This window comes from Uranotaenia lowii, chromosome 3 (genome assembly GCF_029784155.1).
Source record: "Uranotaenia lowii strain MFRU-FL chromosome 3, ASM2978415v1, whole genome shotgun sequence".
Lineage (NCBI taxonomy): Eukaryota > Metazoa > Arthropoda > Insecta > Diptera > Culicidae > Uranotaenia > Uranotaenia lowii.
The window spans coordinates 300,926,838-300,941,921 of NC_073693.1; the positions used below are offsets into that span (position 1 = coordinate 300,926,838).

The following is a 15,084-nucleotide window of genomic DNA, read 5'->3' on the forward strand; positions in this document are numbered from 1 at the left end:
AACACTTCAGTTTTACTTCTTTTGTTGAATGTTTAAAAGGATGGATACCAGTGGATTCACGAGTACGAATCAGCAATATTGTTTTTAAAGAATAAAAAAAATACACCTCTATAAATAAAATTATTTTTGAAATGCAGTTTTTTATCAACTTTGGTGCGCTTTCTCAGCATTTAATCGAAAAATTTGAATAACCCAAATTAAAATTCTAAGTATTTGTCAGGTAAGTCATCTATCTTGCAACAAATTGGCGGTATCTGAATAACCTTAAACATCATGGTTTTTGAATAAACGACGTTGTCTTTACAATTTTTAATTTTTTTTTCTAATGTACTGTTTATGGCGTTTTTGCTTGTGTGCATGTACTAAATATGTACTGTAAATACTGATTCTTCAAAAATGCTTGAATGTCTGATTTTTTGAAAATGGCCCTTAAAATGTCCTGATTTGTACTGATTTTTTAAAAGTATCTAATTTATTATTAAATTTATTGTTAAATTATAAGAACATCAAACAAATCTTTAATAAAATAGTTGAACCAGTTTAAGCAATGATAATCTTCGGTTCAAATTATATTTAAATGGTGTTTTTCGATATCAACTGCCGGCCATCCAAGGTTATTCTCACTTCAGTTGCATGATTCAAAGCGTCTTACGTATCTATCTTTCGCCTTTAGTTATGCAATTTAAGCAGAACTGCATGTTATTTTTATCAATTTAGTGATGTCCCGAAATACCTGACTTTTTTTTCACGGTGTTCTGATTTTTGACAAAACAACCTGGCACCTCTGCTGAGCGTAAACCGTTTGTCGGAGTTCACAATGAAACACTGAAAAAAATCTCCAATGGTGATATAGAAATTGCATAATAATTATTATTGCATAAGAATTATTCTCCGCGTGAGCTTTGATTGCCTCGTAAAAAATCACATCATAAAACTGCTGAAAAAGTTATCAGAACAACTTTCAAATTTGTATTTTACATATAGAATATGTTGTCCAGGCTAAAAATATTCTAATTCTAAAAAAATTGCGTCTAGTTTTGTCAGTTTTTGTATTTTTTCCGTAATAAAACTGTTTGCTTACATTTTGTTTCATACGACGTGATGAAAGCTCACGCGAGAATTGAGATTTTCAGTTGTAAATCTATTAAGAAAAAATAATCATCAATCATTGACGAAATCTCATGTAACAATACTTGGAAAAGGATTTTGGGCCGGAACAAATTTCAAATCATTCTTTTCAGATTGATGGAAATAGTATTTACGCAGCTTCGATTAGATTTCATATATAAAGCGAAATATAGGTGCAGTAGATGCCTTAATTTATGCAGCAGAAGTGAACAGCGTCTTGATAGGCTAGGAAAAACACCATTCAAATATATCATCTGAATCTGATATACCATCGGATTTATTGTTTTAAAATTTTCAAACTTTTTTTTATTCTCCTCATTTAAATACAAATTAGAATATGATTGTGATCCTTTTTTGAAAATCCGGACGTTTTAAGACAATCTTTCAGAAATCAGGACAATTATTCACGAGTTTTTGAAAAATCAGGACGGGCTCTCGAAAATCAGGACATATCCTGATAAGTCAGGACACCTGGCACCTCTGAGAGCATGCATGCGCATGCCATATTTGTCGGAGTTGAAAGAAAATGTAAACAAAACTAATTTTTCGTGTGCTCGTGCAAAAAGTTACAAAATTGTTTTCGTGATTTTTAATTGTTACAAGACCGCTTCAACATGCCTTCCGATCAAATCCAGTACTCGGAGAAGTACTACGACGATGTATACGAGTATCGCCATGTAATACTCCCGCAGGACCTCGCTCGGAACGTTCCTAAATCCCACTTGATGACCGAAACGGAATGGCGCAATCTGGGCGTTCAACAATCGCCTGGTTGGGTTATGTACATGGTAAGAGACGTTATCCGTGGTTATCGGGATGATTCTATAATAAAGATAAATTTATTCTTCCTCAAAAGATGCATGCTCCGGAGCCACACATCCTTCTGTTCCGGCGACCACGAACGGACGGACCCCGGAAGATGAACAGCGTTGCGGGACCTTCCGGGACCAACCCTTCTAAGAAGGCATCGCGACTGACCGCAGTTTAAAAACGAAGGATGTACCAATTTTTGAGATTTCCCTAACAACCGATCCTTTCCCACTTTTTTTATAAATACATATAAGTTACAGTAAGCCCACAGAATTGGAAACCCCTTCCAAGTAAATTTCTTTCGGATTAAAATAACGAACGTCAAAACGTTTTATTTCTTGGTTATGTATATTTTCTTTTAATGAAAAGTATAAATAAAATTCAATAAATTTTACACTGTGCTTTTCATTTACGATACCCTCAAGGAGGAGTGCGTCGCGTCATCTGTAAATGGAAAAGAAAGAAACGAATTAAATAGACATTCTCTTGCATAAAAAACGAGGATGAAGGAATAGAAAAATTTCAGTATTTTAAAAATCAATCATTAACTTTTCAGTCGGGAAAAGAAGACATAAATTTAAATAGCTTCATCATTTAGGATTTCAGTGGGATCACTTAACAGAAACTGAAGGCACTCGCAAAATGTATTCTAGCAAAAAAAAATGAAATTGTCAAATGGAGTCGAATCCATTCGAGTAAGATTCAGTATCTGAGAAGTGTCTGGAGTCAATTTAAACAAAATTACCTTGTTGATTGTAGGCTAATAACCTGGTTTACGTGTGGCAGTTCAATACCTGGGAACGAAAAAAATAAATAAGTCCTAAATCTTTTTTTTTTTTCGATACCAAATAAGTTATGTATTTGATAAAAGAGGGTCAGAAATTGGATTGATGTTTAATCAGTAAAAAATCATAAACACGGACCAAAATTTTCATCATCGATTAGGGATAAGTCTATATCAAACATGTTTTAAGGTCGAATTAAACTGATAGACAAACTGAGAAAATTTATTTTAGATCCATACCCCGCAAATGAGGATCTGATCTGATGAAATGATAAATTAATGACCAAGCGACAAAAACGTTTGATAGGAAGGTAAATTTGCTTATCATTTCAGAATTGGATTTGATGAGAGCACGTACCGTACCGTATTGGTTTATCCTCTTTGTGTCAAATGTTCAGCACCATGGAGAGAGTAGTCTGTAGTAAAAAAAGGAATCAAAATATTAGCAACAATGTTCGAATTATTCTTGTACGAACAAATTAGTTCGATCGGTTATCAGAAGAGGTTGATTGTATAATCAAAAAATATCATAAACACGGACCAAAATTTTCATCATGGGAAAAATTTTTTTCCAGAAAATCTACCTCGAAAAATGAACTCACCTCAACTGTTGTCGCACGTCTGTTGTGGGGCTGGTAGCGACTCAGAAACTTCCGATTGCTACCATAAGTGTACCACCACCTTTGAACTTTTCCATCGAATTGAATAAATCTGGAAAAAATTTGAAGATAGAAATGAATTAGAAGGTTGTCCATTCGACAGGTTGGGGGCTCTTGTGATTGTATCTTAATCAGACAAATAAACAAAAGTTTATTTGCAGCCTAGTTGTTACTATCATGACTGCTCAAACGGTAATTATTATCATCACAAAAACTCGAATATTAAAAGAATTGAGAAGTTTATCAGTTCTTGAATACTTTTTTTTATAAAATAAGAATTTATACTGGTAACGACGCAAGTGTACGGTTAGTATTAGTAGTTACCTCAAATATGTCCAATCGTGGTCCACAGGTTATCAAATCATTCCTCGGCATTTGCTTATGCCTAACGATGCACTGCACCGATGTTTTGGAATGAACACCAGTACATTAATAAGTCAGACGGCAGCTTTGAAGCTTGGAGTAAGATCTTGCTTCTTGAGCCTGTAAAAAGAAAAGAACTTTATTATTTAAACAATACATAAAAACATTATTCATTCATTAATAAAAAATGCTTCGTTAAATAATTTTGCTACGTAAGATTCCAAGCTCAAAATTGTTCTTCAGTAGAAAAATTTACATTTTTAAATTTTTCGTTACTTATTTCCTCAAAATTATTGTTATTTAATTTTATCACTCGGTATCTTACTTATGGACCACTTGTGTCAGACAAATAAACCCTAGGGTTTATTTGCAGCCAAAAAGAGTATCATCACTCTACACATCAAACGGTAATTATTATCATCATAAAAGTGTGTCCAACTAGCGTTCAATTTTTTTTAACAATAAACTTGGATTAAATCAACGAAACCATTTTGTTCTCTTTGCAACAATCTTAACGTACCATTTTCTTCCGTTCATACACGTGTACTTGTCAAATGACTTCAGCCATCGTTCTGAAAGAAAGGGAAACAAAATGTTAGCACTCATCCAATCATGTCGTGAGTTTGTAATATATTCCGAATGTTTATCAGAAGAGGTTGATTGTATAATCATAAAAAAAATCATAAACACGGACCAAAATTTTCATCATGAGATTTTTTTCTTAATCGTGAAGCTTTGCTTATTCTCACCTTGGTAACTTTAGCAATGCCACCTATCTACAAGGAAAAATCTTGTTTTTGAGGTGTCTTCTCTAGTTTCATCTCCACAAACAATGTCAAAGGAAGTCCAGTGTCTGCTTGCGCTGCTATTATTCCACTGATCGGTTCTTGTTGCGACGTCATCTACTGCCAACAAGAGGCGATGCGGCTGAGGTAGTTACGATTGCTTTGCTGGGCGGAGATTTGGTGATATGTTTCGTCTGGTTTCAAAAAACCTGTAACAAGATGAAATCACTTTTAAAACATTGACTTAGAATTTAACAGATTTTTCATCATTTAAATTTTAAATCAGACAAATAAACAAAAGTTTATTTGCAGCCTAGTTGTTACTATCATGACTGCTCAAACGGTAATTATTATCATCACTTAAAGATTCCAGATAACAACTAAATAGTTTCAATTAATCTACAATTATTTTTGGTACATAAGTTTGTTTTTGTGGTTTTAAATAATATTATTTGAATTAAACTTCTAGATTTAATGACAAATTATATATCATTTTAAGAACGTTATCTGGATCACAAATCGACTAATGAAGCAAAATATACTAACCTTGTTATAGTTCTTCCTGGGGAACAGGTTCCTGAGCAACATTTCCGCCTGTAATGAACCAATATGCGATTAGTGTCTTCGTCATTGTGGTAGTGTTCTTCTTAGATCAGTTAGAAAAATAATGGTGGGTGTCTCTTAAAATATATATTTTTCCAAATTCCTTTCACTTTTAATTTATAAGGCGAACAAAGCTTTTTATCTTGTGCCTTCTTCTAGAATCGATTATAAGTGCATTACTGGATAGATACACAAAATATGTTTCATAGACGCAAAAACTAACTCAAATCAAAGGTCCTAAACGTTTCACATGATGGGTCCCTAGCTTGTTCAAAGTTATTAAATGTTTTATTATTTGCGCAAGATCGAAATTGAGAGATAGTTTAAAATAAGTGGCACTCAAGCATTAAGCTTTGCACGATTGGATCAAGCTCAGTCGAAGTTGGTAACCTTAGTCGAAATAAAAAAGAATAAAAATAGTGTTTTCTCAGATAAAAAGAAGTTGGCGCACCAACGATTCTCTCGGAAAAATATGGGTTGTTTGATATGCAGGTTCAGGTGACTAAGGTTTTTTAAATTTCAAAAGGTTTCCTTTAAAGCAAAGTTGCAAGAGTGCTCACAAAAATAATCATCAGAACGTATCTTGCGCATCTTTTAAATACAAATATCATGTGAATCAAATGTTAAACGTGTAGAAATGCTTTTTGCGTCATTACTTGAAAAATTGATTTGTTTTATTTCTATTTTAATCAGAGAGCTCGAAGAGAAAAATGTACAAAAAAAAAATTAAAAAGAACACAAAAATACAGATAATTACTGTTGAAGAGATACACACACTTTGAAAATCTTTAAAAATAGAAAAAAAAGAAATAGAAAAAAAAAGGAAAAAAACTAAAGATAGACTAAACTGATTTACTGTTTTTGTTTTAATACACAACTAATGAAAAATTCGTCATTCGTCGGATAACCACTCTAAAACCGCTTAAAAATTTAAACCATTATATGATCAGAGAAGTGATAAGTTAGCGTATTAAAAAGAATATTGAACAATTACCTATTTCTTGAAGATTTGAGCTTGAATCGAAAGATTCGCCAAAGGCTGTTGAGATTGGTTGACATTAGTGATTCGCTTGAGTACAAGCATTCATTCAGCGAAACGTTCTCAGTCTTTTAAATAACAGTAATGGGGTTTCCGTCAGGATACTTGTCACAAATTCGGTGCACGAATACTGGTTTTCTTCTTATGGCAAGAGTTATGGATCTAGATTACTTTCTGCCCCACACAATGGCCGAATTCGAAGTTTTCCGAACGGAATGTTCGTCACAGGTGATTTTTAACAGGACCCCACACATTTGGCTCAGAGGATACAATGTGTCAAGGATCAGAGAGCTGAAAAGTAAAACGAACTGACTTCCCAAAACGAAGGTGTTGTACACCATCAACAAGGTGAACATACTCAGACGATACGAAACAAACAAACACACGCACATGCAGAGTTGTTCTTGCAACAATTTCTCCCAATCATATCATTCCCAATTTTTCCCTCAATCATTATCCCTTAATTAACACGTATCTTTCGTGTTTCATCTTTTATGCTATAATTCCTTCAAAGCACTGTATTTGTTATGAAAATGTTTAACAAAATGTTCGATTTCAAAACGAACGACCACGTTTTTTCAAATAATTTCAAATTCTTGTTTAAAAAAAACGAAAAAAAAAACAAAAATAAAAATTTGACAATTGATTTCGACAAGAATTGAATTGCAAGAATTCTCCCCAATTCATACTTTTTCAATTTTTTTAATGAGCGATAAGAGTTAGCTTCCTAGATTCCTTATGATTCATACTTTTAGATGATTGGTCTACATCTTTCTTCCCAAATAGTATCTTTACATAAAAATAAAAGATGCACAGTACAGTAGAAATAACACAGAGAACACGGGTGTTTTACTACTCTATTATGTTTTGCTTTTGATAGAATAATACTTCATAAAGAAGTATTGATAGAAATATTATTGCTGCGTAGTGGATTTGATGAAGTAACTGATGTGCAGTCAGATTCAATTCTAGTCTATTGGACTGTGAAAAATCAGCTTATTTTTCGGAATTATCAAACCAGAACTGACGGTGTTCATTAATAAGCTTTCAGTTATATAAAACTAAAATCTTAAAATGCTTAAAGTAAAACAACAAAACCATGAGTAGGATTCCTCCGAACTGATTTGTTTACATTATTGAGTGAATATTGATTAAGTTAAGACCAACCAATGTTCGGTAAATATCACCGATTTTTCAGTAGATACAAGTTCATCGTTTCGGTAAAAAACGAACAACTAGGTAGTTAATTTAATGTTTGTAATACCGAGCACTAGTTACTTATGTAGATTTTTTCAGGGAAAGTTTCTTGTTGCATTAACATTTGCCACTTTGAATAATTAGTCACTCGGTCATAAACAACTACCGAACTGATAAAAGTACCTATCCCGAATATTTCAAAATTCGGTGAAGAACTGCCGTTTTTTTTTCGAATTCTGTTTATTTTGTATGAATTGCCCTTTCGATTATTTGAGAAGCTAAAGGTGGCATTTTTATGGCATTTAGGTAGTAGGTACCTACTTAAATCATCGTTCTAATTTAATAATGGCTTCCAATAAGAAATTTGTTCATCAGAAAATGGCATAAAGATAGATGATAAACAGATGAACATAAATTGTTTGTACAGATTTCTAACTTTAGCGTCTTTAGCTCTGTAAGTTCATTATTGCTCAAATCGCCCAATATGTCGAAAATAGCCCATTCCAATTCAAAAGCCCTAAAAATGAATTGACAACAGATATAAGATAAGATTCTCTATTCCATTAGCCAGAAAAGGCTTAGCTTCGGATTATTGTAATTTTTGAAAACCTAGCAGATATCAAACGATACACAAACAAAAGGTGCATGCAAACCAACTGTTGAACTCAGACCAAATCCAATATTTTCGTTCATTCGAACATTTTTAACCTTTGAGTAATTGATTGAAGAGATGCTGAAAAATAAACTGTTTTCATTAGTAAATTTAAAATACAATTTTCTTTTTACAAACTAACGACACAACTTGAGGGGCATCATTAAAATTTACCGTTTTTTGTAAAGTCAAATTTGAATCAACTATGTATTCTAAATGAGAGAGATTGTTTAAAAAAAGTCAATGAATTTCCAAAAGTTGTGTCGCATTGTTTCTAAAGTTAACCCATATTTTGTTCCCAAGCATATTCCCTCCTCGTGTTTAACTCTTCCATGTTTCGACCATACGAGTGTCGCTCTATTTCTACAGACTGGTTAGACTTTCTGACTTCTGCTCCAAAATGCTGATAAACTTATTGATGTGTAACGAGCAGGACACTATCTCCAGTCGAGTTGCGCTTTTCTCAAACTGAGCTAGTTGAAGACAATTCTCTCTCTTGTGCTAAAAATCTAGTTTTTAGCATCGGTTATCTCCGTGCATCACAAAGAGTTTTAACTTATCTGGCTTTTTTCTATGGAAGCAATTTCTACGCTTCCTTACTCGGGTTGGCTTTAGAGTACAGTCGATGACAAGAACCGTATCGATGGAAGATTTTTCTCTTGCATTGCAGGAGTTGTCCATTCTGTTTTTTCACGTAGTTGGGAAATATTTGATAGAAAAAACGTGCACACTAATGCACGTGTTAGTCTAAAAAAAACGCAGCAGTGTGGAAACGGTGGAAATAATAGAAGGTGTGTGACATGAGGATAAAACTTACTCCAAAAACTATTTATCTAGTAATTGGTGACATTAAACCTAAAATGATCTTTTTAAGCTCGACAGAACAATTCAGAGCAGTCCATAAAAGCGACACTCGATATGACGTACATTGAAGGAACCCTCAAAGGAACGTCATCTTCTCATTACGTCGTTGGAAGCCTTCAAGGCATCACCAGTTCACTGAAAACCTTAACATAAACAAACATGACTCAAAGCCAACGACAATCTGGTATATTCAATTATCATACTTCTAGGGTCATATCGTGTGAAGCTGCAAGAACTCGTCAAGTTCACACAAGTTGCCATTTTTTTTTTCAGAACTAAGTAAAGTCATGTTTGTTTTTGTATGGAATTTTTTTTCAAATTTCACCCACGAATTCCCACAGAATCATCGGACTACAGTAAAACTATTAATACAACAGAAGTATTGTTTATATCGAATACCGTTTATATTCTTACTATTACACAGTGATTTATTCAAAAGATATAATCTTCGGAGCTTACAGTTAATTCTCAGAATCTAGAAATTAAAAATCAATTTGTTGCCTTACAAATAGTACTCTTGATTAATGTGTGGTGTTGTGTCTATTTAAATCGGCATTTCCTTGTACGAAGCTAACTGTTGCTGCTGGATAGAAGAGATTGCGTTAGCCCACCTTTTTGCTAAATGAATACTTGCAACCTCCCACCAGCAACAACAAAAAAAGAGCTCCCACGCCTGATTAGCTCGAAATAGATCACAATACAATGTTTAATATTAAACAATCAAAAATGTCCCTTAATTTGTGTTGTTCACTTGTGAGAAACGCATGAGAAAACGCTCGTTTCATCCCACTTGCTCTTCTCCGGGCAAGATGGATCCCTAATTGGGATCTAAATAGGGACACTCAGTACTCGAGCGTTTTCCCAGTTACAAATAAATACTTTTGAAACTTTTCTTTAAGAACTACAAAATGGATACTAACTGAGTCACATGAATTCTGTCCCTACTGTTTAAGAATTGCATAAAATGTTTTTCAAGTGTAGATCAAATTAACTTGCAGTTTTCAGTTTATGTTTTTTTTTTGCTGTATGATTTGAGATTAGTTCTGTTTATTCATTATCAGTGTTAGTTGTTGTTTTTCAAGTTTATTCAATTTTAAGAAGTAGCAAGACCGAATTAGCCGACAAACTAGACTTGCTAACCATTTTTCCAAAAGTGAACTCTTCACTTTTCCCATAAATTACTACAGTTACAGTGATTGTTAAGCACTCTATGGAGCCCTATTACACATTTAAAATCGATTGTGGTTCATTGTGAGTTGAAATGTTTCCCCGTAGTTTAAATTATTTCTTAATCGAAAAAAAATGAAGTTGTTGGCGTTAAAACCGTTTCCAAGGCATCGGTGCTTCCGATCTCAAATTATATTTTTTCCAAGTAAAACGATAAAAATGATAAAACATTACTGAGTCATTAAATCGTTGGGGGTGGAATAATGCTGACGAGTTGCAAAATTTGCAAAACTAAATAGAAGAAATACACGAAACGATGGTGATCAATTGGAACACGTCGACGGAACAGGTTTCGCATCCCGCGATAACTTGAAGAATAGATACAATTGGTGCATTGTACCGGTAGTGGCGGAGCGAAGCTGAGTGCGTCTGCGTATTGATCCTTTGGAGGAAATAATCTTGTTTAATTTTGTTGTTTTGTTCATAAGAGCAGCCTTTTCATTCCATGTGTGGGTGGGTATACACGCTGTAGAGATCATTGCAAAGTCAAGAGCTGAAAATGCGTGTTTGCTACCCAACATATCTCATTGCTGAGAATATCCATCTTTGCTGCTTATCATTTATGTGTATATAAATAAGTTTGTCAGATTTGTTGAACCCCGCAATAGTCCTGGTAGGGCTTTCCAGCTTCTATCCGAAATCGTTCGGTAGCAGTGCATGAGGGCTGATGTTTTTTAAAACTTGAAGTAATTTCTAAGTAAGCGGCAGCGTCATTATTTAACGGCAGCGCTTAGAAGCGTCTTCGCTTACTCTGGAATTCGTCGTTGTTGCGACGGTCATTGTTGTTGTTCATCCAGTTGCCACCACGGTTATTGCCGAACGGGCGCTGTTGCTGGTTGTTTCCGCCGGGGCCTCCAGGTCCGCCACCCTGATTTTGATTCTGCTGCTGTTGCTGCTGCTGGTTGTTGTCGTTGTTGAAGCGTGACTGTCGCTGGTTATTATCCTGACCGTGGCCATAGTCACGTACCTCCTAATAGGAATCACAGTTCAATTGGATAAACGATATTTATGATTAAAGTTTTAAAGGGAACGAGTGAACTTGAACAAAAGTGGATTAGAGTTGATTGTTTGCTATTTTCACGAATGAGAGAGATATTGAGAAGTAACTTTCCTTTCAAAACCCGGAAACTTTCTTCGAAGAATTTCTTCGGTTTTGAGTTACGGACTTTTGGAAGATTTCAAGGTGAGTATTAGTTTCGAAGTCGTCGTTCGCGATTGTCTATTCAAAACCAATAGAAATGTGAAAACATTTCCAAGTATGTGGTCGTAAGAAGATGCGTCTTGGATAAGTTAATGCGAACTCCGATTATATCACTTCAATCTGAATATGTCATACGAGTATGTTGAAATAGAAGATGGTCATCAGTTTAATGTTTGCCAAAGTAAAATTTCCCATACCCGATCATTCTAGCTGCGGCATGTTTAATGCGGTTATAGACAAGTATAAAAAAAAGTTAATTAAATATTCCAAAGAATGTAAATCAAGACAATCAAAAATATTCTAGAGCTCCAAAGCTGAGATGTGCTCCTGATGCTGATAACCCACTCTTCTCTCATCACATTGGTTACAATAAAGTTCATTAACTTAGTAAAGATAACACAGTTCAGCATCATATTTTGTTATGGAAAATGTTTTGACATATTATCATGGATAAGCAGGACGTTCCAAAATATATCTTGTAGTTGTAAAAATTCATTTCACCTCATGGATTCATTTTTATAAACAAAATTTCCCCTTAATCAATGTATTCTTATGAAGACATCAAGTCAAACGCGTTGATATTTATAATAAGAACTGTCTTTCAATCCTTTTTCATTATGTTTTCATCCATATTGCACTCATAAGAATAATTTAACGCGTTTCATCAGAATTTCATTTTCCCGATTCACACTTAAATGTAGATTCCGTAGAGTTCTTTTGTAATTTTAAGTTTTACGACTTTTTAGATTGTAATGTGTGCAAATTTTAGGAACTCGATGTATCACTTAGATTAGAATTGTAATCTGTTGTTGCAAATGATGAGTTTTTTTTTAATCGCATTAGAGAGGGATCAAAACTTTAATACGGGCTTTATCCATCTAATAAAGATAAAGATAATAGACTAGCAATAAAAAAAAGAGTAAGTAAAGTAATAATAAAACAGTCAATGTCCTACTTTAGCAGACACATCCATTCGAAATGACATTTATGAATGTTCACATAGTGCTTGCGACGGGTGAAGGAATACATAAATGAACCTGTATTTTCTGTTATTTTTTTCAAACTTCGAAAACCAGTTGGTCAAATAATAAATCAATCTGGTGCATGTGAAAAGCAGACATAGGTACATACATTAACATAGCTTTTGGCTATCATTCAAACCTCATTTTATATGAGTTCTATTTGATTACGTAGAATGGGTATAACTAAAAGTTGGTTTTGTTCAGTTGTACAAAAATTTTCTCGAAAGATTCAGACAGTTATTCAGAGAACATTGTTTAAAGAAAAACACACTGATCTACATATACCCCTAGTCTAATCGATCATCCGTTCTTCTCAGAAACTATGTTACAACCGCAATTGGCCAGAAAGCGATTTCAACATGTTTTGAAAATACAAGAATGACGAACTCGACCTGTTTTTTTTATTGTTTCTCTTTTGAACTCGGTATAGAAAAAGATTGCATAATTTGATAATTACGGCGTGTTCGTAAATTGATTTATTCTATCGAAGTGATTTTTTCTATCGATGCTGGCGTTCGTAAATCAAACAAACTGTATGCAAAAGCATTGGAAGGTGATTTGACATCTACCAAAAAATTCGATGCATCACCCAAAAAATCAATTTACGAACGCGCCGTTAGTATATAAATATGTAAATGGAAACAAAATAATTTCAAACGCGTGACGGTATGAGAATGGGTCTCATTTTTTATCGAGATTCTATCAAATTTCATCCAACAAAGTTAGACCCCTCCCAATCCACAAATAGCATAAAAAATTAAGTAAAACATACTCGTAGTGACATATCGTGAAGTTAATTGGTGTGATATTTCGGAGTTTTTTCTCGTTTCCTGGTGGATCAGTTCCGCCGAATATGGTGTTAGGGGTGGACGTTTGTTTCTTGTTCGCACATACTCGATGACGATGCTGTGTGTCCATAAACAAATCCGGTTAAAGGTATTTTTAATTTTATTGCTGTTTCAGAGATTACCATGTTTGCAAAACCGATTGAAGACTGTAAGATATTTTTGTTTAGATGATCAAAAAGCTGTCCCCGTTCAATTGTTTGTAGCAACATTTAGTGGTATGAATAAGGTTTAGCAATTGCTTCGGTAGCTTTTACTTAGCTCGAAATCAATCAAAGCAAAAGTCCAAAGCATTTGCTTAGTTTGGTATGAATAAACATTTGCTTAGCGGATGTGTACTAAAGTCTTAGAACATAGCTTTTGCTTCGAAAAATAGAGCTATCCAACCAACAGAATCTGAAGTTTTCTAAAGTAAAATGAAAGAAGACGATCAGAAAATTGAAAAGTACGGCAAAAGTAGCCTTGAAGTCGACGAAGCGGGTGGTGGGTGTAAGAACGACCGTATTTTTTTTATTAATGCGTGCTAGTATGTTGATGTTTAAAGAAAAATGAATACATATTCGAATATTGACAAACAAAAAATGGCCTAATTTTAAAATTTATCATAAGCTCTCCCACATGTATTCGGATCGGGATAATCCGATGTATAAAAAAAATAGGCAAAAGGCGCGCATTTTAATTTAGATTTTTTTTAAATCTTAGGATTATAAAAAAATATATAAAAATGAGAGATCTGTATAATGTTTTAAATTATTACAATTTATTTCTTACTTTGAGCCAATTGGGACTTCTTCCACTATAGCCGGATTTTTTTTTTTATTTCAAATATTTACTAATTGATTTGTTTATTGTCATCTTAGACGAATGACGAAAGACGAAGACGAATTTATACAACGACAGGAATATGAAAAAAGTTGGGTTATCACTTCGACTTTTCTTTATCCATGTTGAAAATACCTTTTTGAATTGTTTTGAAGTGAAATATTGCTAATTTGATAAGTTCATGACGTTATTAAAGAAATTTTTATTGGAAAAGTCTGCTACCGAGCATGCTTAGAAAATAGAGCAATTGCTATGAGATTTGTCGAGCAATTGCTTCAGATTTGAGCTTTATTCATACCAAACTAGCTTGTTCTAAAAGTAAAAGCTCCTGACTGAGAAAACAGCTGTCAAAAAAACTTTATTCATAACAACCGAAGCAATTGCTTTAAGCGACTGCTCGACTGCTCGATTCAGTTTAGCAAAAGCAATTACTAAGTTTTTTTCATACCACCCATTATTCGAATAGCTTTTGTAATCATTAGATTATTAACCTTTGTACAAATAAGCTTTAATGAAAGCAACCCAACATAGATTGCCGAGTACCAATAATGGAACCCTCGAGATAATATCATGGATTGGACACACGAAAGAACGGGAATTGATAGATAGGTATTATCTATCGCGTGAAACAAATGCCTTTGCCAAAAGTTTCATTAACTAACAGAAAATGTACAATTCCTTGATCAATCTTCGTGTTCACAGTTACTGGGAAATTTAGAAGTTCCATGCTTTTCTAACAGCTCGCCATGAACTGATTGTTTATATTTTATGTTCAAAATTCTTGGTTTTCCGATAAAAAAAAACAGTTGTTCGGTAACAAATACCAAACTTTTGGTAAGAAACTAACGAATGTTCACTGTGTAGACTGCCACTCTAAGTTGTGGCCGATGCACTTTAAAATGCTTGAAAATAATTTCCGAATGGAAAAGGTAAAAGTGAATTGTTATTAAATAAAGGTCAAATTGAAGACGATTAACCGTTTGAAAGTTCTAAGAGTTTCTTCGCAGAAAATTTTCGAGTTCATATCAAGCAATAGTATCAGTACCACTACAAAGCTTAAGTCGTAAGACTGAATCGGTTTAC

At 33.8% G+C, this 15,084-nt stretch overlaps 1 protein-coding gene, 1 long non-coding RNA gene and 1 other non-coding gene across 4 annotated transcripts; 1 reads left to right on the plus strand and 2 right to left on the minus strand.

Moving 5' to 3' along the window:
- Positions 1-1,631: 1,631 nt before the first annotated feature.
- On the plus strand, positions 1,632-2,332 carry LOC129751052 (cyclin-dependent kinases regulatory subunit-like). The gene is made up of 2 exons (XM_055746316.1): positions 1,632-1,916; positions 1,985-2,332. Exons 1-2 carry the CDS (start codon positions 1,743-1,745, stop codon positions 2,114-2,116), a joined length of 306 nt encoding a protein of 101 aa, XP_055602291.1. The 5' UTR covers positions 1,632-1,742; the 3' UTR covers positions 2,117-2,332.
- LOC129751053 (uncharacterized) lies at positions 2,268-13,410 on the minus strand. Of its 2 annotated transcripts, XR_008738582.1 has the most exons (9): positions 6,127-13,410; positions 5,076-5,123; positions 4,494-4,738; positions 4,265-4,316; positions 3,706-3,864; positions 3,325-3,433; positions 3,081-3,138; positions 2,684-2,732; positions 2,268-2,382 (listed from the first exon to the last, which is right to left on the minus strand). It is a non-coding gene; the product is annotated as an uncharacterized LOC129751053 (long non-coding RNA). The 2 variants fall into 2 exon arrangements; XR_008738581.1 differs by having other exon boundaries at positions 5,076-13,401.
- On the minus strand, positions 2,809-2,879 carry LOC129758846 (small nucleolar RNA U18). Its single transcript, XR_008740087.1, has one exon. It is a non-coding gene; the product is annotated as a small nucleolar RNA U18 (small nucleolar RNA).
- Positions 13,411-15,084: the final 1,674 nt, after the last annotated feature.

Excerpts from the sequence above, each read along its gene's own strand:
- LOC129751052 (XM_055746316.1), top strand. The coding sequence starts at position 1,743 with ATGCCTTCCGATCAAATCCAGTACTCGGAGAAGTACTACGACGATGTA. Across the intron at positions 1,917-1,984 it reads CTGGTTGGGTTATGTACATG|ATGCATGCTCCGGAGCCACA; the intron begins GTAAGAGACGTT and ends CTTCCTCAAAAG.